Below are 23930 nucleotides of genomic sequence, written 5' to 3' on the forward strand. Positions count from 1 at the left end.
TCCCTCCCATATCCAAACTTATCTCTCTCCATTGTATCTTTTATTTTAGTGCCCTCCACTGAAGGGTAAAGTACAAAAGATTCTGCACTGGACATGGGGGGATCCTCCGTTGCCGGCCGAACTGCCTGCAGGCCCCGATGGCAAGCCTAATGATCCACTGACCAAGCCTCCACTCAAGGGTCACCCTGAGAGGGAGTTCTTCGTGAAGTGGGCTGGCCTTTCGTACTGGCACTGCTCCTGGGTTAGCGAACTGCAGGTGAGGCACCAGAAGTAGGTCCAATCTCAAATTAACACTCCCCTGTCTTTGGCCGCGGGAACTGTGTGTTCTTTTTGCTAAATGTGGGACACGCAGATCAGTTTCTACTCTGGTCCATCTTTTGCAGTTTAATATTAAATGACAATGCATGTTTCTGCAATAATTCAGCTGTCAGTGTTAAAGAAATATACAACCAAGGACACATTGTTTCCCGTGTCAAATCATTCAAAGTACAATTACAATTAGTAAACAATTGAGAGCAGTCAAAGTTAGCTGACATTTAATTTGGTTTTAAAAGAGCAATTGATTGTTTTCAGATTTGGCCGCGGAGAAGGCTCGCCTCCTTTCTTTAGAGACAAGACAGCTTCCTTAATTTATTTTCTAGCTGTCTTCCCGTCATTAAATCCTTTCTGGAACTTTGAGTAGTTAATCAAATTAGTCCCAGTGTCTTCGTGGCTAGATTATACATTGCATTCTTGTACAATTCATCCCCTGCCAGAGGTGGTGCTGAATCAAACGAAGCAGAATTGATTGTTGGGGTTTGTCCGTTTGTGCAGTTGGAGCTGTATCACACGGTCATGTATCGGAATTACCAGCGTAAGAACGACATGGATGAGCCTCCGCCGTATGACTATGGCTCTGGAGAGGAGGAGCTCAACAGCGAGAAGCGGAAGAGCAAAGACCCCCAGTATGCTGTGATGGAGGAGCGCTTCTACCGCTATGGCATTAAACCAGAGTGGATGGTAATCCACCGGATCCTCAACCACAGGTGGCTGCTTACAGTCTTGTGTTCTGTTTCACTTTAAAGAGTTGAAGAACTCGACTCTCAGTTTGATTTGTGCTTTTTCATGCTTTCCTGGACGTTTGTCCTCAGAGGTTACTCATTCCTAACCGGACCATCACAGTTATAAAAGGGGCTTTAACAGTGATTACAACCCTCCTAAACCATGCATCTTGTTGTTTTCTGTGTCCGTTCAGCTTTGATAAGGACGGGGACGTGCATTACCTGATCAAGTGGAGAGACCTGCCTTATGACCAGTGCACATGGGAGGTGGATGATTTTGACATCCCGGAATATGACAGTCATAAAGCTTTTTACTGGGACCACAGGTTGGTTGACAGCAAATACAACTTGTTTGAACTCAGTTTCCTCCCCTAGCATTCCTCCACAGTGTGGAGATGACAGTGATTATGACTGGAGTAAATCCCTGGCACACAAAAATAAACAAAGACATCTGCTGCTGTTTCCCTTCTGCCCTGCTCTCTATCTGTGATGCCCCTCTTTGAGTTGTTTGCTTCATCATGTTTCTACAATTATGTCCCAGGGAGCAAATTCTAGGGGAGGACCAACGCCCCCTGGTGGTGCGGAAAGGAAAGAAACTCAAAGAGGACCATCCAAAGAGGGAGGTCCCTCCTGATGCTCCCATTATTGATGTAAGTTGGGGTTTTTTGATGCAACACAGAGGTGCTGAGTTGCCCTAGTTATCTGTTTCTTTTGGACGACTCCATTGATATCGAATGCTTGTTGCAGTAGCTTTCTCTCACGTGATAAACTTGCACTTAAACTTTAAATAGGATTTTCATTAACTGGGCTTTGTTTGATCTGTGTAAAACACTGCTTTATTCCTATATCTCCAGCCAACCATCAAGTTTGAGCACCAGCCATGGTACATTAATGCCACTGGGGGAACACTGCACCCGTACCAGCTGGAGGGTCTGAATTGGCTGAGGTTCTCCTGGGCTCAGGGAACAGATACCATCCTGGCTGATGAGATGGGTCTCGGAAAGACAGTACAGACAATAGTGTTTCTCTACTCACTGTATAAAGAGGTAAGCGCTGTTATGCTCATAATATAACTCCCATCTTATCAGTGCTGATGTGGGAGTTTCTTAGTTGTGTCTTTCTTCTTCCACCCTCAGGGTCACTCTAAGGGGCCTTTCTTGGTTAGTGCGCCCCTCTCCACTATCATCAACTGGGAAAGGGAATTTGAGATGTGGGCTCCAGATTTCTATGTGGTAACGTACACTGGGGATAAAGACAGCAGGGCCATCATCAGGGAGAACGAGTTCACCTTTGAAGACAGTGCAGTGAAATCAGGGCGCAAGGTGTTTCGCATGAAGGTACGTCGCGCTCGTCCAGGTGTTTTTACTGCTGTTCACGTCGAAATGACTCTGAAATAAGGAAATACCAGTAGTAAACAGTGCAGTAGACAACACTAAATCATCTGCCCTCCATAAATTAGTCAACAACAAACGCTCCCCCCCACAGAAAGACACGCCGATCAAGTTCCACGTGCTGCTGACATCGTACGAGCTGATCACTATAGATCAAGCCATTCTGGGCTCCATCACCTGGGCCTGCCTGGTGGTAGATGAGGCCCACAGACTGAAGAACAACCAGTCAAAGGTAAAACAGCCTCTTATCCACAGATCACCGCAGTAAGAAGACTTTGTTAGAGCTTAAAGGAGTAGTTTGTCTTCCAAGAAATAAAATCTGATCAATAGAACTGATTATAGCATTCCCATATCTTTTACAATGTGTCCTGTCCAGTTTTTCAGAATCCTCAATGGGTATAAAATCTACTATAAGCTGCTGCTGACCGGGACTCCTCTTCAAAACAATCTGGAAGAGTTGTTTCACCTGCTTAACTTCCTCACACCAGATCGCTTTAAGTAAGTCATGCTTGTCTTTGTCCATTTTTCCAGTAGTGCTGAGCCAGGGCTGAGATAGATGGATACTTAGGCAAATAGCACATATATGTGTGTGATAGACAGGAAGAAATGTTCCCTTCTTTGAGCGTAGCTTGATCTCATAATTTAAATCTTCTTTGTGTGACCTGTGACCTGCACAGTAACCTGGAAGGCTTCTTGGAGGAGTTTGCTGATATCTCTAAAGAGGACCAGATCAAGAAGCTACATGACCTGCTCGGCCCTCACATGCTCAGGAGGCTGAAAGCGGACGTCTTCAAGAACATGCCTGCAAAGACGGAACTGATTGTCAGAGTGGAGCTCAGCCCCATGCAGAAGTATGCTCCCAGTAGTTGTTGACGTAGGCATTGGTTATGTGCAGAGCAGTCATGTCACACTTAACACTTAATTTAGACTTTATAAAGGAACTCAAGTGTCAGTGCAAATGAGAACATTGTTGAAAATAAATGCTAAAACGTGCTTTTCACAAGCTCTTAGTATATTTACTATTAATATTTTACAACAACTGCACAGTGTAAAGGATATAAGTCTTTCAACTTAACCATTGTTGTGGTGCATAAGCAATCAAATGTGGTTTATACTTAAATATTCCCAACTCTCCACCATCATGACTTGAAGTTAATTTGCCCGAAGAATAATCTGTTTTTTAAAGGTGGAAGTAAACGAGTGTAACTCACTGCTTCTCTTTTTAACGTCCGACTCCTCTGACCTCTAGGAAATATTACAAGTTTATTTTGACGCGAAACTTTGAGGCTCTGAACTCCAAAGGTGGAGGGAACCAAGTGTCCCTGCTAAACATTATGATGGACCTGAAGAAGTGCTGCAACCATCCCTACCTGTTTCCTGTGGCTGCTGTGGTAAGAGAGCAAATCAGTATGTAGTCGAAAATTATTTTTTACAGCTGAGTACTGAATACGTATAAACAAATGAAATGCTGTTGGCATAGCCGTGTGTTCGCTCCGAGATAAGACTGGTTTACATGTTTCTGTACATGTTGTAACCTATTGATCAGGAGACGTCTTATATTTCTCTAGTTGATGTCTGGAGTTGATTTGTGTCTTGACAGGAAGCTCCTGTATTACCCAACGGTTCTTATGATGGCAACCTACTGGTGAAGTCCTCAGGAAAACTGACTCTGCTTCAGAAAATGCTGAAGAAACTCAAGGATGAGGGCCACAGAGTTCTCATTTTCTCTCAGGTAATAGTTGGACTAATATAGCACCTGCTCTGCAAATTCCAGCTTTTATTGATCAGTGGCCAAGAATCTTTGAGAATCCAGCCAACTATATTTTAGCCTTTTCATTTTGAGAGACGGTGTAGCTATTTCTTAATTTGAAAAGTTTGATTTGTTTGATCCCAGCTGCATAAACCTGTAACACCTGCGTCTTTTTTGTACAGATGACAAAGATGTTGGATCTCCTTGAGGATTTTCTGGAGTTCGAGGGTTATAAATATGAACGCATTGATGGAGGAATTACTGGAGGCCTAAGACAGGAGGCCATCGACCGCTTCAATGGTGACTTTGTCAATTCAGAATCTGTCTGGTTTAGATTGTGTGGATGCACGCTTTCCTCTACTTTGCTTTTGCGCACTCTCACACATTGACACACAACAAAACAGACTCTCTGCTTTGGTTTTTGTCACAGCACCAGGCGCTCAGCAGTTCTGCTTCTTGCTTTCAACGCGAGCTGGAGGGCTTGGCATCAACCTTGCAAGTGCAGACACTGTCATCATCTATGACTCTGACTGGAATCCTCACAATGACATCCAAGTACTGATTTCTCACAGAATATGTGATGGACATGTGCATGCTTTGATTTAACGAGCTCTTAACCACCACAGCTTTAACTATATATTGAATCCTTTAATACAGCTGTTACAGAGTTAACTGTTGCTTTACTTCCATCTTCTCCCAGGCTTTTAGCAGAGCCCACCGCATAGGACAAAACAAGAAGGTGATGATCTATCGCTTTGTGACACGAGGCTCAGTGGAGGAACGAATCACTCAGGTGGCGAAAAGAAAGATGATGCTGACCCACCTGGTGGTGCGGCCTGGCTTGGGATCCAAAACTGGTTCCATGTCCAAACAAGAACTGGACGACATCCTCAAGTTTGGCACCGAAGAGCTTTTCAAAGATGAAATGGAAGCAGCACGGACCATGGGTACGTCCAGATTTCCCTCTAGCTAAGAGGATTCGGCACAGAATGTGGTTTGCTGACACCCCTTGGCATTTTGGGTTTGTTTCATAATTTTACACTCAATTCAAAAAGGCTCCAAGCTGACACTGAACATATCTGAAAAAACTCAAATGCCAGTGAATCTGTATAATTGTGGGCTGTCCAGTCATTCAGTCGTTCATTTTAGCTTTGAATGCCTTTTTTATACGTAGATCATCAAGCTTTAATCATGGGTAAACATACTTTTAATAGCTTCTATTAGTCATTAACTAAGGCTTTCACATCAACAGGCGATAACAAAGACGGTGAGGAGGGCAACGTGATTCACTATGATGACGATGCCATCTCGAAGCTGCTGGACCGCAGCCAGGATGCCACTGAAGACACAGAGATTCAGAACATGAACGAGTACCTGAGCTCCTTCAAGGTGGCTCAGTATGTGGTGAAAGAAGAGGATGGAGAGGTGAGAATGTACCCAGATCCATCAACCTGAGGATGAGGATGGTTGAGTTCACACGGTAGACAACCAACCACCGTTAGTGGGTTGTTACAACTAAGACTTGCAAGGTTTTGATAATTTGGTGAAATGTTTTAGAAGCACATGCATGAGGATGCATATGCACTCGATGAGCAGAGAGGGTGATGCACACTGATGCTGACATCTAGGTTCTGCGTTATTGTAATAGATGACAATGCACCAACAAAAGAACAAACTGTGAGCAGAGGTTTAAACACTTTGCTGAGTGTTTATTGATGTTGGATATACTTTCAGCATGTTAAAGACTTACAGATACACAAATCAAAGGGTACTTTCAATTCATAGCAGGTCCTCCAGGAGCCTGAGCTTTGTTACTTGTCAGCATCAACATAATTATGTCATGAAATATTGACACGTTAGAAGGTGCACCACAATAAAGGAATACAGAGAAAAACAACTAAAATATATTCAAGGCCATGTCTGAATAGATAAAGTCCATAACAGTAACATTTAGTGTATGAGGGGCAACAGCACAGGGGAATCTCTCTCTGTATTAACTTGTGCACTGACGCTCAGGAGGAAGTGGAGCGGGAGATCATCAAGCAGGAGGAGAACGTGGATCCAGACTATTGGGAAAAACTCCTCCGCCATCACTACGAACAGCAGCAGGAGGATTTGGCCCGAAACCTGGGCAAAGGCAAACGCATCCGGAAGCAGGTCAACTACAATGATACAACCCAGGAGGACCAAGGTAGGGCCTGTCGACAGACGCACTGTGGTTGTCTCTCAGGGCTCAGGTGTCTGGTTTGGTTGTTCACCAAGAGGTGTTAATTCTTAAGAGGATCATGCAAAATGATTTGTTGGTAGCATTTGTACTACATGTGGCACCAGAATTCTGCATCTTTGCCCATAAATTGCCCAAACATTTTCTAAATAACTTAGGGACTCCTTCTTGATTCGGTCTCTTGTCTTCTTTAGATGATTTTGCTGCAGTTTAGCAGCTCAAAGGTGTTTTATTGTCTTTTCAAACTGGCAGTGTGGGAGCTGTTGCCCCCAACACTACTATCACACACTAATCAACAGATTTAACTTAAGCTATTTAGGTTGCAAAAGTCTATTTTGAGTACTTTTTCCATGATGTAATTGTGTTCAAGGACTTAAAAGTGAGTCATTAGTAGTGAAGCTTTGAAGATGTCAGTACGATCTGTAGCATCCATCTGGTGCCTTAATGGAAGCACACGTCTCAGTAAAACTATCTAAAATGATTACTAATGGACCACAATGTTGTTCAGTGGTCATCAGAGTGACACTGTGAGAACATACTGACACACTAGATGTTTTTTTATGTATTTGATTATTATAATATTGTACAGGCCAGTGTAACAGGCTCTTTGCTGAATTCAGTGTATGTATAAACATCATTATAGGAGACAATATTACAGAAATCAATAGTCTTATTTAATAAGTTCTGTTTGGCTGTAAGTGTCAGTGACATGAATGACTGTTGGCGTCCATTAAATCTACCAGAGTTTGTTATACTGGCCTAAAACTTGGTTGCGTTTCATGCATTTATAGTCTTCTCAGCTGGTTTTGAAGCACGTCTTGTTAATAGCTCAAGAGCATCTGTGTCTATTGCTATAATACAGTATGAGAGTGGCTTCATGGTCCGGACAGCCACAGCTCCACAGTAGTTGAGTATGAGAGTGTAAAGATTTTAAAGCCCATCACAGCTTGGAGTACACTCTAAGTTTAAAGTGATTGTCTGGCTGAGTATTCAACTCTCACCTCACTTCTGGAGGCCAGAAGTGCTATAGTGTGAACATGCCCAGCTGTAGTGGTCTGTAGTAAGCTGCAGTGCCATGGCGCCCTCAAGTGGCCACCAACAGAAGCGAACGCAATGTACTGTTTCTCTTTGATGTGTGGCTCAGAGTGGCAGGATGATCTTTCAGACAATCAGTCGGAGTACTCTGTGGGGTCGGAGGATGAGGACGAAGATTTCGAGGAGAGACCGGAAGGTAGGCAATGAAAAACCAACAGAAAAAAACTTAACTGATGATAGTTTGGTTTGACAATACAGTTCAACACACTGTGAGGAAAGCGCTCCTAACTGTGGTTTGATGTTTTGTAGGTGGACGCAGACAGTCTCGTCGACAGCTCAAGAGCGAGAAAGACAAACCTCTGCCACCTTTACTGGCACGAGTTGGGGGCAGTATTGAGGTATGAATAAAGGCTTGTAGGTTCTTCATAGGACATCCCTCTGCATCCAAGAATGAAGGTGTACTGCAGCATGTTCTGCAGAAGCTTCGATGAATAGGCTAACATTAGGTGTCATTATAAATGTAGTGAGCCCATCGTGTCATGATCTGCAGTTTCTAAATGATCACATTGTTTTTACAACGTCATACAGACAGAAAGCAGCATAAAATACAGTGTCTGAATCTGTTTCTTCTCATTTAAAGGTTCTGGGTTTCAATGCTCGCCAACGCAAAGCCTTCCTCAACGCTATCATGCGCTGGGGCATGCCTCCTCAGGACGCTTTCAACTCCCATTGGCTGGTTAGAGACTTGAGGGGGAAGAGTGAGCGTGAGTTCAGGTAAAGTTACTTGACTTTGTGAAGACACCGGAGCCGCACTTTACACAAATCCAGTGTGTACATAGGTTTCTAATGCAAAGAGACTGCACTTTATTACTGATTCTACTACAGTACTATCACTGCAGGTACAACAGCTGTGGCTCTGAGGGTCACAGAGTAGTACTTTGAGTGTAGTGCTACTGATACTGAGAGTTGGAGATAGATGCTTACACTCGTCCTACAATGACTACATCATCAGCTGCACATCATTTGTATGTTTTAACTGTGGAATTTGATTCCTCCCACATTCTGCAACCATTTCTTACCATAACCAGTGACTTAAACGATAACCAACAGTGGAGGTGTGGTACATTGTTTTAGCATGCATCATGTTATCATGCCACTACTTCTAGTACTATCATAGCTAGAAACACTATCTGTACAGCCATTACCCTTAGTCCTTAATCCAGTGCTAGTACTCCTGCTACCTGTGCTGCAGCATCTCATACTGCTTCTTCTGTTATCAGTACTTCTGCCTCTCCGATTATTAAGTGCAGTTCAAATATGGTGCTGGAGGAACCTCTCTCGTCGGTGTGTAGCTGTAGTAAAGTGTTTTTTCTTCATCAGAGCCTACGTCTCCCTGTTCATGAGACATCTGTGTGAGCCGGGGGCAGATGGAGCAGAGACCTTTGCTGATGGAGTCCCTCGTGAGGGATTGTCTCGTCAGCATGTTCTCACCAGGATTGGAGTCATGTCCCTTGTCAGGAAAAAGGTACTGGTTATTTAACCAAGGACAGCTTTAACACAGAATACCAAGTCTACTGCTGGAGAGCTGGGAGATTAGAGAAAGTAGGTCAAACTGTTCAGGCAGAGCCAAGAGAAAAGGTGTACTCTTTGGGTACGTTGCTGTTTTAGACTTCATACAAACTACAAATGTAGATGGTTTGTTAGCTTTGTTTCTTATTTATACACCTGGGTAAAGGAAACCATTCAGCTTCTGGACTAGTGGTTTCTGGAGTTCCAGCTCTTGAGCTTTCTACATTTGTATATAAAGTCTTTTCTGAGTTTAGAATGGTTGTTAATGAAGTCAGGATGTACCGATGCAGAATTCAGTATTATCTGAGCGTATTTTGCCAGAAAAATGACAGAAATTAGTAACTGATTGTCGAATTAGTAGCCAGTTATTTGTGATTCAGGTGTATGTGTGCTACTATTTCCTAATCCCTAGTGTTATTAGGTCATCCCCCTGGAAGTGCAGGATTTTCATTTGAATACATTTGAGCCACTCTCTTCATTGTAGGTGCAAGAGTTTGAGCACGTAAACGGCAAGCTGAGTTCTCCAGATCTGATTCCCATCGGGATGGAGCTGAAGAAACTGACTGAGAGTGTATCTTCTGACCCCAACACCCCTGTGCCAGCCAGCCCTGTCACTACGCAGCCCGGCACCCCTGTCCCAGCAGGTCAGAGCCCAGTATCTGCACTGACAATGTTTTATTTCTCTCTCACTGCAAAGCTTTAGTAATGCTTCATTCAAAGTTTGAATGAAGAAAATGTTTGAGCTGTTGTTGTTTTATGGCCTGTAGAGAAAACAGAGTCCTTCTTGGGTACAGCTGAGGACAAGGAAACCACTGAGCAAGAGAGCAAGAAACTGTCAGATCAGGAAGTGAGTCCTATTTTTCTTCCACCGCCCATCACTTTCATTCTGTTCAAGCTTCATTACACTTTAACCATAATCCATCATCTCATCTTAACATCCTCTGAAGACGCTTCTGTCAAACTAAGACACCTCCTAACTTGCGTTTCTGCCCTTTAACAACTTTCCCGGTTCTCCTCCTGTTACCCCGACTGTTTTTCCCCTGGCAGGCTTCCAGCGCAGAACCAGCACCTGCACCAGAAAAGGCAGCTGACAACGAAGAGCGCAAGGCCAGCTCAGAGGAGAGAACAGGAGATGAGAGGGACAGAACCGAGTCGCCCTCCACAAAAACAGAGCCATCTGCCAAGTCAAAAGAGTCCTCTTTGAAACAGACAGAGCTGTCAGGCAGTCAAACATCACCGAAAAGTGAGTGACGCCTGATCCGTGCGCTGCAAACCTTTTCCGCAAGGCTCTATTGTGTTTAATTTAAAATGTTGTGTGAATCCTATTCTCAGTGGAGCCCTGCAAAGACACAGAGAAGTCGTCAGAAAAAGGAGACAGCGACTCTCCACTGACGAAAACTGAAGACAAGGAAAATAAGCCAGGTATACAGGCCATGAATCACTGAATGAAATGAGTAGGAATGGTCCTTTTTCCAGAAGGCATAGTAATCATTAGCTCTTTTAAGGAACCATTGTGTCATTTATATAGCTCTTACAGATGATGTGAAGAGTGAAGATGCATTAGAGGGTCGATTAAATGGAGACAAAGACACTTTGGATGAGATGGATGAGAGCAGGAAGGAGGACAAAAACGGATTCAAAGCCAAGTTCATGTTTAATATCGCTGATGGAGGTTTTACAGGTAAGAATAAATCCACTTTTTTCTTTTTAAATGAACCAGGCACAGAACAAAGACGACCAAACAAGATCCCGTAGAGTTGAAATACGACGACACTGACTCATTTCCATACCGTGTGATATTGTGCAGCTCTGTTTCACTTGGTGAATTTGGCTTTTCTGACTCTCTAATTTCACTGGACAGCGTGCTTAGGAGTTTTCACTTCACAACGTCATACTTACATTTGTGTTAGCTTGTAATTACTTCATAATTAAGTTACTTTGTTCTGTCAATAATCTTGAACGTGACTTTTTTCTTGCTAAAAACGATCTGTCTTCATATCTGTGTCGTCAGAGTTGCACACCCTTTGGCAAACTGAAGAGCGAGCGGCGCTGTCTTCTGGAAAAATGCATGACATTTGGCATCGTCGCCATGACTACTGGCTGCTGGCTGGCATCGTAACGTATCCTTTCCCACGTGTAGGAGAAGAAACTCAGCATCGGACAGAGTAATGGGATTACTACCACTACTGCAGTCGAAGAGCTGAAACAGTATAAAGCTGTCCTGCTGTTCTGAAGTATTATACGAGGTCCTGTGCTCCGATTTGTTTTTCTTGACCAGGAAACAATCTCAGACATGGCTACGCCCGCTGGCAGGACATTCAGAATGACCCACGTTATGCTATTCTGAACGAGCCCTTCAAGACTGAGATGCATAAGGGCAACTACCTAGAGATGAAAAACAAGTTCCTAGCTCGCCGCTTTAAGGCAATCCCGAAGTCTCTACAATTAAAATTAACCACTGAAGGCTGAAATAATTCAAGGATTAAAGGATTTATTATATCTGAATGCAAATTGAAACAAACGTTATCTCTCGTGTCTGTCGTTAACTTGTCTGTCTTCTTATTTCTCTCCCTCTCTCTCTGTAGTTGTTGGAGCAGGCTCTGGTGATTGAGGAGCAGCTGAGGCGGGCAGCTTACCTGAACATGACCCAGGACCCCACTCACCCGGCCATGGCTCTCAACGCTCGTTTTGCTGAGGTGGAATGTCTGGCGGAGTCCCACCAGCACCTGTCCAAAGAGTCTCTGGCTGGGAACAAGCCTGCCAACGCCGTGCTGCACAAAGGTCTGCAGTCCAGTCCTTAAGATAGCAACAGTTAGAATAGTCACCATGTCTGCCTCATCTGACGAAATCTCCGCTCACTGAGACGCTACGGTCTCCATGATTTGACGGTGTGACGTCTAATGTTACGTTGACCTACATGAGTTATCACAACAGACAGTTTAACTGTGACTAGATTATTCATTTACATTTTAGTCCATTCTAGGTGATGCTTCATTCTTTTAATATGCCGCAGATACTCAACAACATCTTTTTGTTAGTGATTTTGTAATTCAGTCGTTAGTGTTGTTTTATTAGAGCGTGTGATAACTTGGCTAATATTTTAATGTTGATTTTGTACCTTACAGACCTCCTTCTTATTTCAGACATTCCTAAAACAGAAGGATTTCAGTAGGGGGCATGTTTATCTGTCCAATCAAACAGTAAACGCTGCACTAAGCGATGTGCATAAAGCTGTTTCCTCACCATTAATAAGAGTGGCGCTTCCAGCAGTGAGCCAGAGCCCAAAGATCCTGTTTGACACACTGATTTCATTTAATGTTCATTTGATTTACTGTCAAAACGTGCTCACACAGAGTGCTAGGATGACAGTTTGGGAAGTGGCCAACACCAACCAACACCTGACTGTATATAAATGAGGTGTGAAAATGTTATCATTTCAAAATGTTGCTGTCTGCCAGTGAAAATGTTTTTACACAGATTATTTCTTGGCAGTTGTTAAGTTCAAGCTGTGGATCCTACAGTTAATTAGCTTTAAAAAAGAATCTAGGTTACTCACACTCATGTTTTAAGTCCTTCTCACTAACTCACACTACATGTGCAGGTACTGAACTGCAGTGTAAAGCACTCTGTGTGTCTTGCTGAGCGTGTGTCCTCGTGCTCTTACAGTGCTGAACCAGCTGGAGGAACTTCTGAGTGACATGAAAGCAGATGTGACACGACTGCCCAACATGTTGTCCAGGATCCCGCCGGTGTCGGCCCGCCTGCAGATGTCTGAGAGGAGCATCCTGAGCCGCCTCACCAGCCGAGGCAGCGAACCCCCACCTCAGCAGGTGAGATAAGGCACAGAGGTCAACAAGGTCAGCTGCATGTAGATAACTGAATAAAAGTAAAGTAACATTTACACCAATCCTCTGTTTGTTTTCCTTAATAATAAGAGTAAAATCATCTGAAATCTGTCTGACTGTGCCGTGGAGGCTGGTGTGTCATAAGGGTGAAGAGACAAAGCTGAGAAAGGCTGTAGCCTACAAACTGGGAGTATTCTGCAGTCACGACTCAGCAACCACATTATTCTTTTATAAACCGGTGGAGACTCACAATCCCCCGTGGAAGACTTTCCCCAGATATAGCGGGAAAAAAAGTTTATTTTCACCACTGAGCTCCACATTTCAATCCCCGAGGATTTAACAAAGTCTGTATTGTCTCATTATTTTTGTTCATCAGAGCCGACTCTGTGTGTGTGTGTGTGTGTGTCTTTTACTCTCTGTTATACAAGCGATCATTTCAGCCCAGCACTGTGATTGCTCATGAGCTCTGACTGTGCTTTTTCGGTTGCTATGCCAACTCTTGTTGTTCTTGTAACTAGGGAAACAGTCGGCAATTCGAGCTGTTGTCTTTTATTTGCTGGTTGTTTGCTTTCCGTCTGTAGGAATAAAATGTCCCTGACTGAGTCCTTCAGAGCTGCAGAACGTGGCACAGGCGCCTACTGCACCACATTATTATCCCGTAAAGGAATCAAGTGAAGTCAACTGATGTGTGTTGTGTGTTCTTCAGCCTTTCAGCCAGGGCGGGTTTGGCTGTTCTCAGATGTACGGCAGCAGCTTTGGTGGGGGATTCAGAGGACCCGGGGGGCAGCCCATGGTCAACTACAGTCAGATGCCTCTGGGACCCTACGTCAGCGGTAAAGATCTGCTGTAATCAATCAGTAGACTGATATGAATCAAAGTTACAAGGAATTAAATGTTTGTTTTTGTTCCTGTCACATTTTTATTTAAAGTACAGGAAAAGTTCCACAATATATTTAATAGATTTGACTTGTTTTAATTTTAACAGTGAAATAATTATTCAAACTGTCCACTGTAGACATCCATCACAGTTTACAACCTGATGCTCTGATTTAGTTTAGTTGCACAAATTTTTATGTGTGTGCACATTTTTGCCTCGGATGATAATCGATGCTGACGTTACTGTGCTAAGTAAAGGTTTCACAGAGACAACTGCACAACACTGCACTGCTAAACATTCACTCTCTGTCCTCTGTAGTGTCTTCTAATGGGCCCCCGCCCCCCACAAGCCATCTGGACAAGAAGTCACTTGACTCCTTGAGAGACGTGGCCACGCCCGACCTCAAGTCCGGCAAACCTACTGATGTCATCTGCATTGAAGACTAGGCCCGCTCTGTAACACTGACCTGCGGTCAGAACTTCCCAGGGATGGAAACTGTATGGATCACAGCAGCCCACCTCCTCCACCACATCCTCCTCTTTCTCCTGCTCCTTCCTGACTCACACTCGAAATCAAGCTCTCTGCTGTCTACAGATAAGGCGATTAAACTTTTTGATTAAGGCAGATATACCTATCGTTACAATTGCACTTTTATCCTTCGATGATCCTGTACAAGTATTTAAGTAGATATTTCATTTTGCTACCCTGTGCCGGAGAGCCGAGGTTTAGGAGGGAAGAAGGAGCAGCGTTTCTGAGAGAGAGGGTGTTTGTTCCAGGCCTGCACTACAAGGCAGAACTCAAGCAAGTTGGCAGTACTGATTGGCACTCATTCGAATCTTGGAACGTGTTTTGTTTGTGCCAACCTCGACTTTTTCATTCCACTTGCGCCCTGTTGCTTTTATCCATCTGCCTACTCACTGTTCACTGTGACTGTGCCCCACTGGAGCTTTTTTTTCCTGTGAAGAGGATCGAATGGAGTCGAGGACGTCTTCAGTCATAGTTTGACTGATTGTTTTTTTTTCTGATGGCTAATATTGTTACTTTAAATGAATATGTCGTTGTCATTTATGTAATAACCAGTTTGAAAGCATCAAAAACTTTTATCATGTATGCAGTACCTGGACAGTCCTTACTGAATCCTCTAAAGACTGCCACCCACTGGTCATGTGGAGAAAGTCATTTCTTCCAAACCTGCAGACACATTTGACTGCAGCACCTGTGGGGGTTGGCCTCTTGTACTGTATATACACAGAGACTGCTGATTATTTTACCTCACATAGGTCTAATCATAGTGAAATATGTATTCATACATGGACGAAATCAGAAGCCATGGCTTGGTATCATATATGAAGATCGGGCAGAGCAGAAGAAAACGTGGAAGAGGCAAAAATGATTTTTAATGCTTTTCAGAGAAGACTGTGTATTTCTGTGTAAGGTACAATATTTGTGATTCTTTCTATATTTGAATGTTAGTAGTGGCTGTAGAGCTTAACCCTGGGGCCACGACCGGTGGGACTGCACTATAAACAGGAACGCATCTGGTCTACATCCACACGCAGGGCTTTAACGTTCAGGCCTGACTGAGAACTGAGTGGAGGGTGGCATTTTGTTCCTTTTACATGCCAGGAACTTCCCCAGTTCCCTTTTCATCGTTAGAACTAAATAAGAACATATGTGCGTATGACACAATGTTACCTTAAGTCTAGCTTTTGTTTTCTGCTCTTTATGTTAAGCTAAAGCGAAACGTACTTGGTCATTTAGTGTCTTTAAAGAAATTCATCCTGCAGGATTTGTTCTGTGATGCAGTGAATTTCCTCCACACAGGTAAAGATTGTAATCGATGATGTCACAGTCTGACGCCACATTTGAAGGAATATTCTCTGTAAATCAGCTTTTAAGGACCGATGTTGCACAACATTACTCTTCAGATAACGTCTTCACCTCCAGCTTCTTCACTTATGAAGGCACGGTAGTGTCAGTCCATTACAGCACATCTACTATAATTATGCGCTAAAGTGGCTGTCCACTAAGTAAAACAATCTTTTATAAACTCAAGCTTATTACATTTCCTTTTCTATGAAGGCATTGCTTGAATGTTTGGACAAATTGTTGTTGTCATAATTGTTTGTTTTTTTTCTTTCTCCAAAGATGAGTGGCATTACCTGTTTGTATTATTATTGCTACTGCAACAGCACTTATTTGACATTGTTGGGATTCTGATTGTAATTGGACTGATATAAATTGAAGAGGTAGTGTTGTACAGAGGTGGTGAGTGGATTTTGTTACTCAATTCTAAATGATTGTCCTGAGGTGCTCTCTCATGACCCCTTTGTCACTGCAAACTCATCGCCCCTCATCTCTCCAAGATGCTTTAACCTAGAATTAAAATTGAGTTACAAAACGTCATCAGACTCATTTTGAAAGCCTTGAAGTGCATCATATCTGTTTTTGTGATATTATTTGTCAGTGTTAATCAGTGCTGTTTCGTTCACGGTGTTCCTGTTTATGCCATCAGTTACTTGACCATGACATGTATTAGGTTGCTTGACAGATAGAACCTCAGAAAAATGTAAATACTTGAAAGATTTTTCAGAGAAAGTCCTTCTCATATAGATTTATGTATCAAACTGAAAAAGATGAATGTCTGCTGGATGGTGTTGCCATTGAACTGCAGTGTGCACCGTATGTGCTCATCAATCAAAATCATGTCTTTTTCCTCTGGAGTGATGATGTTAAACACACAATACTCCAATGAAATGCAATCAAACTGAAGTCGGTATGAATGTAATGTCTGTTAGGAAAAAAAAGGCTTCAGTCTAATATTATAAATATGTTAACAATGTATGTACATGCTTATTAATGTGGCTTCAAAAGCTACCAAAAGACCCTGATTAAAGGCATCATTGTTGCAGTGAATGCACAGCATGTGAAGCGTATGATGTGGCGGTTCACTTTGGGGAGGTGTTCGTGTATCAAGCATTTACAGACAATGAGCTCCAAGCAGTGTTATGGTTCTAATATTTGTGCTGTATAGCAATTGAATGAAAAAGTGAATTGTCATCTTTTTATTTGTATTCTGTGTATTTGTTCAACGTGTTTTAATAAATCTTCTGGACAACTGTAACACTGTGGAATTTATGGAAATGTAAGTACTTCACTATTCATTTCTGTATAATAATTTTAATCTAATTTAATTCATTGTGCAGTCTTGTAGCATGTTAATGAGCCAGTAATCATAAAAAGAATATAACATATGAAAACATATACAGTATAGCACTGACAGAGGTCATTTAGATTTTGGTATTGTAGGCGTATTTTTCTGAATGCATGTGTTGTGCTAGGTAAAAAGGATTTGTTTGCATGTGTTCAAGAATCTGAAACTCACCACACTGACACCCTACAAGATTAGATACATGCTATGAGCCTACTGTACAGGTCACAGGTAGCTGCAGTGTATCCACATACGTCAATGAGTAATGCAGTGTTAGAAATCAAAAGATGAAATAACTAAAGTAGTACTTTGACCAATGTGTAACTCAAAGTAATAAACTGAGCTCACACTGAGAGGATAATTAAATAGACAAACAGATTATGTTCAAACGGCTGCATCTTTTAGAAAGATACACACAACAGCCAGTGTTTATACTCTGATACAAAAACTGAACATACAATGTGACAGACACTGTGTTATTTTGCTGGTGACAATCAGTTCACTTGTATTTCAGGTATTGTTCCAGTTTATATGGCTCCTAACTAAACATGATTAAATGTTGAAGTGGCTGTAGAGCTTAACCCTGAGGGCATGACTGGGTGGGACTGCACTATAAACAGGAACGCATCTGGTCTACATCCACATGCAGGGATTTAATGTTCAGGCTTAACTGAGAACTGAGTGGAGGGTGGCATTTTGTTCCTTTTACATGCCAGGAACTTCCCCAGTTCCCTTTCATATCTAGAACTAAATAAGAACATATTTAGTTTCCCTATCAGCTATTAATGACAAACTCAGTAGTGTGAGGATGCACCTTCAGTGTTAAACGGAAGTGATGTTAGACAGCGTTGTAATTCCTTTTGTCCAGCCCATTTGCTCTGAACGTCTCTCACTATTGGTACAAATGCCGCCCCCTAGGCTTGTTATTGGCTGCATGCTTGACTTTGTCACTCTGCCATTGGCCGGCTGTGGTTAAGAGCCCTCACTCTGCTTTGTGCTGCTGTCTGAGCAGCAGCAGGGGTCTGAGCAGTGGGAGGAGGGAGAGACGCAAAGAAAAGACAGAATGAGGCTGGAGGGGCTGAGTGGGGGGAAAGGACCCATCTAAAAAAGAGAGCCATAGAGAGGGGGGGAGATAGAGGGAGGAACAGAACCACAGAGAGAGGAGGGAGGAGAGAGGGTTACCTCATCTTGAGCTGCTAGTGCACACGGTGCACGGGAGAAGTTGTGGGAAAGTAAACAGCACAGAATTCCAGTCTGTGTTGAGCCACTTGCAGCCCTCGCAGGGGACTAGAGAGATGAGTGGGCTGCACCCAGCAGTGTGGCAAAAACTCACAGTGTAGGGAGGTTACATGGATTGTAGTGCCTGAAGCTTCTCGGAGGACACACTGCTGAGGACAAGGAGGTGAGAGGCGTATCTATTTGTTGTCCTCCAAACACTGTCCCTCTCTCTGTCTCTGCTCTTTCTCTTTCCTCACTCTCAGCTCAGTGGTTAGCATGTGGCAAATACAGCAGCTTTGTCCAAGGGGGCCATTGATGGAGTGGAGTTGGGGGGTGGGTGTGCTCGTTTCGTGCTTCTCTGTCTCTCAGTGTGAAAGCTGTAGGGGCAGCTGAGAGGACAAGGACGGTGCAGGCGCAGGAGAGGAGAGGATGGGAACGGCAGACAAGCGTGTGGCAGAGTGCATACCATCACGGACGATTAAACGTGAGCCTGCTTCACAGAGCCGGTGGGGCTGCAGAGCAAGGCCTTGTTATGATAGCAGCAGTTCCTGAGACAGATACCAGGAAGGATGGGTGAAAGGCCGGCCACTCATCCCACACACACACACCTCTGGCCGGCTGTTTGTCAGCAGCACCGCACAGCTCTCCCACAACCCCGGGCTATAAAAAGAGAATCCCCGGCCCCGGCCTGGCCCTAACGATTTCAGTTTGACGGTTGCTTCTCAGAGTACAATACCCCCTCCCAGGATGGATTTCATGCTGCTTCTATACCCAGCAGAATAGAGGGGGGAGACAGAGGGGTGAGGGGTGAGGGGGTGGCTAGGGGACCTCTGACCAAGTCATTTGCATTTTGAGCTAGGGCTCTGTTTCTGTCTCACTTCTGCCGGATGTCCAAGAGCCTTTTTTTACAGAAACTCCACAGACTCACTGATCAGATTGTTTTCTGTTTAGTCACAGACCGGCACTTTCAACAGACTTTCACAATCCATGCATGCATGGCCTGAAACTACCACAAAGACTACACTATCAATGGGACCCTTCTCCCTTTTGCCACACATTGACCCACAAATACTCATGCAATCATATGTATACATGCAAGGCCTTGGTGTACAATTAGTCATTTGATAGAGGCGACACGCCTGCCAACTGTTTACTAGTGTATGGTATTACACATCCCTGTGGGAATACCAGATAATTAACCAGTGGGAAGAATTCACTGATGTTTGTAAGTTGAAGCTTATCTATGGTATTTGTTGTTTTGCTTGAATCATGTCACCCAAGCACATTTCCTGTAGAGTCCAAGGCCAAAACAAGTCAACCACACCCATCTATGAATGAACTAGTCTCTTCACTCTGAGCTTATGGAGGGAAAGTTTCATTTGGCCAGCATTAAAAGCATTGTATGACACATCCTGGGGAGAAACTTTTATTCAGGACTCTATTTTTATACTGTGGCTTGAAAAAGTATGTGAACCTTTTGGAATTTCGTGGTTTCTGCATTAAAATGTGATATCTGATTTGACTGGCACATCCACCGAGCAGCCCCTGCTGTTTTGCACTGATAGTTGAATCCTCCCTAGCTGAAGCTGCACAATAACTAACATCAGACAAACACAAAGGCAACAAGTGACTGTGGAAATCAAAGACGTGGTCACTGCACCTGCTAGAGATATCTGACATTTTAGATCTCCTGTATGTGTGCAGCTCTTGTAGTTATACTGTTGTCCTACCTAGAGCAAGATCAGGCTGAACAAGGCGGAGATGACTGACATCTAGTGAGCACTCACAGGAAGCTTCATCCTGGAGATTCAACTCAAATCAATGAAATGACAAATCAGTAAAACATCATTAGAGGTGGTAGGTAACTACTCACAACTACTACTTCACTTTAGTACAAGTTTAAGTTCCGTACTTGTACTTTACACGAGTATTTGCTGTTACTTTTACTTCACTTGAAAAGGGAGAAGTTTCAGGTACTTTGAAGTGCAGATACAAAATAAATGGATGTTCTCAGATATAAAGTTTCTGAAGTTGTTCTCTCCTTGAATCTCAACAGAACAGTTTATATTTCTGCAGAAACCTTATTTACAGTATGAACTAGTGCTAGACCTGCACAATGATGTTTAAACTACTTACTTACTACAAAAATTAAACAACCTCTAATCATCATCAAAAACACATTTAGTTAGATTTGAAATGAGGGAACACTGGACTTCTGTGAAAGTGAGACAACATTTCTTAGATTGTGTTTATTTTCTTTATAGTGAACAAATATGAAACTGAGTTAATAAAATGCTGTTAAGTAAAGGAGGAGTCTGCTGATTTTTCACTCACAGATGACGTGATGTTAAAGGGATTACTAAACCTATTACTAAAGTCTGTGGCCCTGTGTCAAGTATAAGGAAACAACCACACCTAACTTGGACTTGGAAGCGGGGCTGTCCCAGACAGGGACAGCCCGTCTCTGTGTTAGCTGCATTAGGGCAGAGGTTTTTAAGTGGGACGCCGTTTGTGATGGGCATTGTGAACGATATCCTGTAGTTTAAGTTTCACAGAGTCTAAAAACATGTGTATCGGCGCTGTGTGTTCAGATTTGACTGACTCATGACACAAAGCTGGGTCAAGATATTTCAGTTCATTGCTGCAATCAAAGGTGTTAAAGAGTTTAAAGTTCCTTAATTGTCTCCACAGGGTGTGTTTCACAGCCACTGCTGCAGTGCTAACTGCTGACAGTGTTAATAAGCAGGTTAAATCAGCAGCCAAAAACACAATAAGCTGGAATAAAGTGCTTGAAATACCATGTGCACAGTATAAAAATGTATAATTAAAATACCTGATAGGGATGAGTTAAGTCAGACATTTGAATAGCAAGGTGACTAAGAACCCCTGCAAATTCCACACAGATCTCAACATGCCATAACTTTAAATAATTTCTAACAACCATCTTCAGTAGCTTTTTGTATAGTGGGGAACTTGCTTGGGATCTTTTTCTGTATAGTGTAGGGACCCCCTGACACGTTTGTTGGCAGAGGAAAGGTGGGTAGGATGGATTGTAGACATGGATGAGGATGTTCAGGTAGGTCCTGTTGAGCTGACCACTCTGTGAGTGTCTGAACTTTGAACCTGATGTAGAAAGTAACTGGAAGGCAGTGCAATGATATAGAAAGTGCTGTGACCTGTGTGCTTTTTTGCTGATCAAGGTTTGAAGGCCATGCTGGTAGTCTTGTTAGTAGGACATTGTAGTAGTTGAGATGCGAGACATGACAAGGAGTAGAATAGCATATTTAGAAAAGTTGGTTTCAGATGTTCAGATACTGTGGAGAATAAATGTGCATAAGGTGGAGATGTGGTCAGTAAACCTATGTTGACTGAAGATTGATCTCTGACCCAAGCAGAGATGTAAGAGAGACAGGAAGAAATGCCACATGATGACACAGTAGAGTCATCTAGTGGATAGGATAGGATCATCATGGTAAAGATGTAGAGTATGAACTTCCCTTAATAAATTGTTAAATACAAGTAAAAATGTTTTGATGATGTAGCTGAAAATACAAGTAGGTGGGAAAAGGGAAGAGTGCAATTCAGAAATACCAACACTAGTGTGCAGTAAGCAACAGTCCTGTCAAGTCTCTGCATAAACAGTACATTACATTTAGGATTTACCATCTGTGGCATGTGATGCACTAACTTCTTATCTGGGCACATATGTATTTTATATCATAGATTTTTAAAGTATTCCTCCTGATAAATAAAAAGCATTGTGTGGCCAACACATTCAGAACATTCCTATCTCTGTTTAATATTTGTACAGCATAGAACACACACACACACACACACACACACACACACACACACACACACACACGAGTCCAGTACACCATGGCGCTGTGTGTACAAATGGCAGATAGGAGGTGGAGGTGACTCCTACTGTGTCCTTGACTAACACGACACCACCAGCACATCACTGCAGTTCAGGAGCAACAGTAGTGGAGCTGCTCTCTACTGCAGAGGGCATGTGAAGGCCAGACTGGCTCCCGAATTAACAATATGTCCCTGAACGTCTTGACAGTGGCAACGTGATGACAAACTGCAAGGAGAGTGCTGGAGGAATAAACTATCTCAAATAAGCGCAGATAACATTCTTATCATGTGGTGTTTGCAGTGTGATATGGTTTTCTCCATGGCCTTTGGCACACAGTGTTCAGAAATTCATTTCACAAGTGAAATTTTAAATATTCATAACATTCAGTATATATAATGCAGTAGGCTTAGCTTCCCCTGTGTTCAGAAATCTTTGGTAGAGTTATGTTTAAGCGAATCCATGAAATCCACAAATGTCTGTGAACAGCCTCCCACTCAGATTGTTATGCCTTTTGACAGCCAAAGAAAGACATATTCCGTCTGTTCTCAAGGAGCTGTTTGTCGTTCCTAAATTGGCAGAGTCTCATTTGTACTGTATCTCTTGATAGGAAGTCCTCTGGGAAGCTGATGAAGGAATGGGTGTGAGAGGCAGATCATCCGTGCCTGGCACTATTTGTTGTTGTCAGGGGTTCGCTGGTCTCTCGTCGCTGTGAGTGTTAGTGTGCCATTTTCCGTTAAGGAAAACCCTAAAGTTGCAGTGCTCTTGGTTACGTTTTGTTAGATTTTCCTAGGCTGTTTATTCAGGCATCAGCGGCGGCTGTGCTCTGCATTCGTCTGTTGATATACCTGATTGGTTTGTCTGCAGCTGGTCAAACATAGCTCTCTGTAAATCAGTGGGAGAAATTAAATATGTATCGTAGCATTTTAGAAATATCCCAACTGAAAGCTTTAATTTGGGTTAAATATTGTTGGAAAAGTCTTTTTTTTATCTTTCTATTTTATTTTTTAAAGCATGTTGCATCTATTTTACTACTTTGTGGAATAAGGGAAAGTAAAATAAGGAGCTGCGGTGGAATGAGCCAACATAAATCTGATGCCAAGTGCCCACAAGATCCAACTCAGTAATCTGGAGATTGTACAAACTAAGTGGAAAGAAAGTGGAGAAAATCCAAATACAAAAAACACAAAAACCTGCGAATCCAAGAAGTGCTACTTATAAAGCAATAACAATATTGCAGCATTTAAAGTTTTCATCTACAAGCTAGACTGCAAATGTGTGACCTAGTGTGCCATAGATCCCATGAAAGTGTACACATACCTCACTTTCCCCTGTATCCCTCCACTCATTACCGCATTTGGTACACAGTGGGAGAGTTTTCAGAGCTCTATGTAGGTCAGGGACAGGGTGTGTAGGAGTTGGTTTCATCTCTATTCTGTGATGTATCTTATTTTCCCCACAAGAATAGCTTTCACACAGCAGCACTCCCGAGGCTCTTTATTTTTCTAAGCTGGAGTCTGTTTGATGGCTTGTCCAAATGCCTTCCCTCAAAGAAATGTGTTCAATACCTGTCATTTTGAGTCTGAGGAGGGGTTTTAAGTAAAAAACAAAACGAAACAAAAAACAAACATTTGGGCTCCGGTTTTGTATTAATAACGTTTAATCAAGACATCAGCTGTCTTGTTTGTTTGTAATTATCCACAAATATGAATTATATCTTCAAACAGGAAGCTGCTTTCTCCTGATAAAATTACCATCTGAACCATACCTTACATTGCACAGCTACAGTATATGGCCCAAATGACCCGTGAGCTAATCAGTGGTGCAGTGATGAATGTAGAAACAATCCTTTCTGAGGCCGAGCAGAAGTTTCCAGTCCACAAAGGAGTCATTGTTGATTTGACCAACAAG

General features: G+C 42.8%; 2 protein-coding genes across 3 annotated transcripts in view; both read left to right on the plus strand.

Annotated features, from left to right (window-relative positions):
• chd5 (chromodomain helicase DNA binding protein 5) overlaps nt 1-16837 on the plus strand; it is a 30949-nt gene extending 14112 nt beyond the window's left edge. The window contains exons 11-41 of the mRNA XM_026349940.1: nt 50-256; nt 814-1025; nt 1235-1366; nt 1582-1690; nt 1895-2086; nt 2177-2377; nt 2526-2663; nt 2808-2929; nt 3109-3282; nt 3681-3822; nt 4032-4163; nt 4364-4481; nt 4612-4736; nt 4882-5128; nt 5434-5606; nt 6198-6372; nt 7550-7636; nt 7750-7838; nt 8081-8214; nt 8821-8965; nt 9494-9653; nt 9777-9856; nt 10057-10252; nt 10342-10431; nt 10538-10690; nt 11021-11129; nt 11301-11433; nt 11595-11790; nt 12676-12839; nt 13561-13687; nt 14050-16837. Of these exons, the coding sequence (XP_026205725.1) occupies nt 50-256; nt 814-1025; nt 1235-1366; nt 1582-1690; nt 1895-2086; nt 2177-2377; nt 2526-2663; nt 2808-2929; nt 3109-3282; nt 3681-3822; nt 4032-4163; nt 4364-4481; nt 4612-4736; nt 4882-5128; nt 5434-5606; nt 6198-6372; nt 7550-7636; nt 7750-7838; nt 8081-8214; nt 8821-8965; nt 9494-9653; nt 9777-9856; nt 10057-10252; nt 10342-10431; nt 10538-10690; nt 11021-11129; nt 11301-11433; nt 11595-11790; nt 12676-12839; nt 13561-13687; nt 14050-14177 (4590 nt within the window). The 3' untranslated portion in view covers nt 14178-16837. The remainder of the gene's footprint in view (nt 1-49; nt 257-813; nt 1026-1234; nt 1367-1581; nt 1691-1894; nt 2087-2176; nt 2378-2525; nt 2664-2807; nt 2930-3108; nt 3283-3680; nt 3823-4031; nt 4164-4363; nt 4482-4611; nt 4737-4881; nt 5129-5433; nt 5607-6197; nt 6373-7549; nt 7637-7749; nt 7839-8080; nt 8215-8820; nt 8966-9493; nt 9654-9776; nt 9857-10056; nt 10253-10341; nt 10432-10537; nt 10691-11020; nt 11130-11300; nt 11434-11594; nt 11791-12675; nt 12840-13560; nt 13688-14049) is intronic.
• A 1167-nt stretch (nt 16838-18004) lies between these two features.
• Nucleotides 18005-23930, plus strand: part of arhgef10la (Rho guanine nucleotide exchange factor (GEF) 10-like a) — a 96220-nt gene continuing 90294 nt past the window's right edge. Inside the window, exon 1 of one of the 2 annotated variants that reach the window (XM_026348866.1) lies at nt 18005-18344. The gene's annotated coding sequence lies outside the window, so the exon portion shown is untranslated. The remainder of the gene's footprint in view (nt 18345-23930) is intronic. The other variant, XM_026348865.1, reaches the window with a different exon arrangement.

The sequence above is a fragment of the Anabas testudineus genome, chromosome 5 (assembly GCF_900324465.2).
Source record: "Anabas testudineus chromosome 5, fAnaTes1.2, whole genome shotgun sequence".
NCBI classification, from domain to species: Eukaryota; Metazoa; Chordata; class Actinopteri; order Anabantiformes; family Anabantidae; genus Anabas; species Anabas testudineus.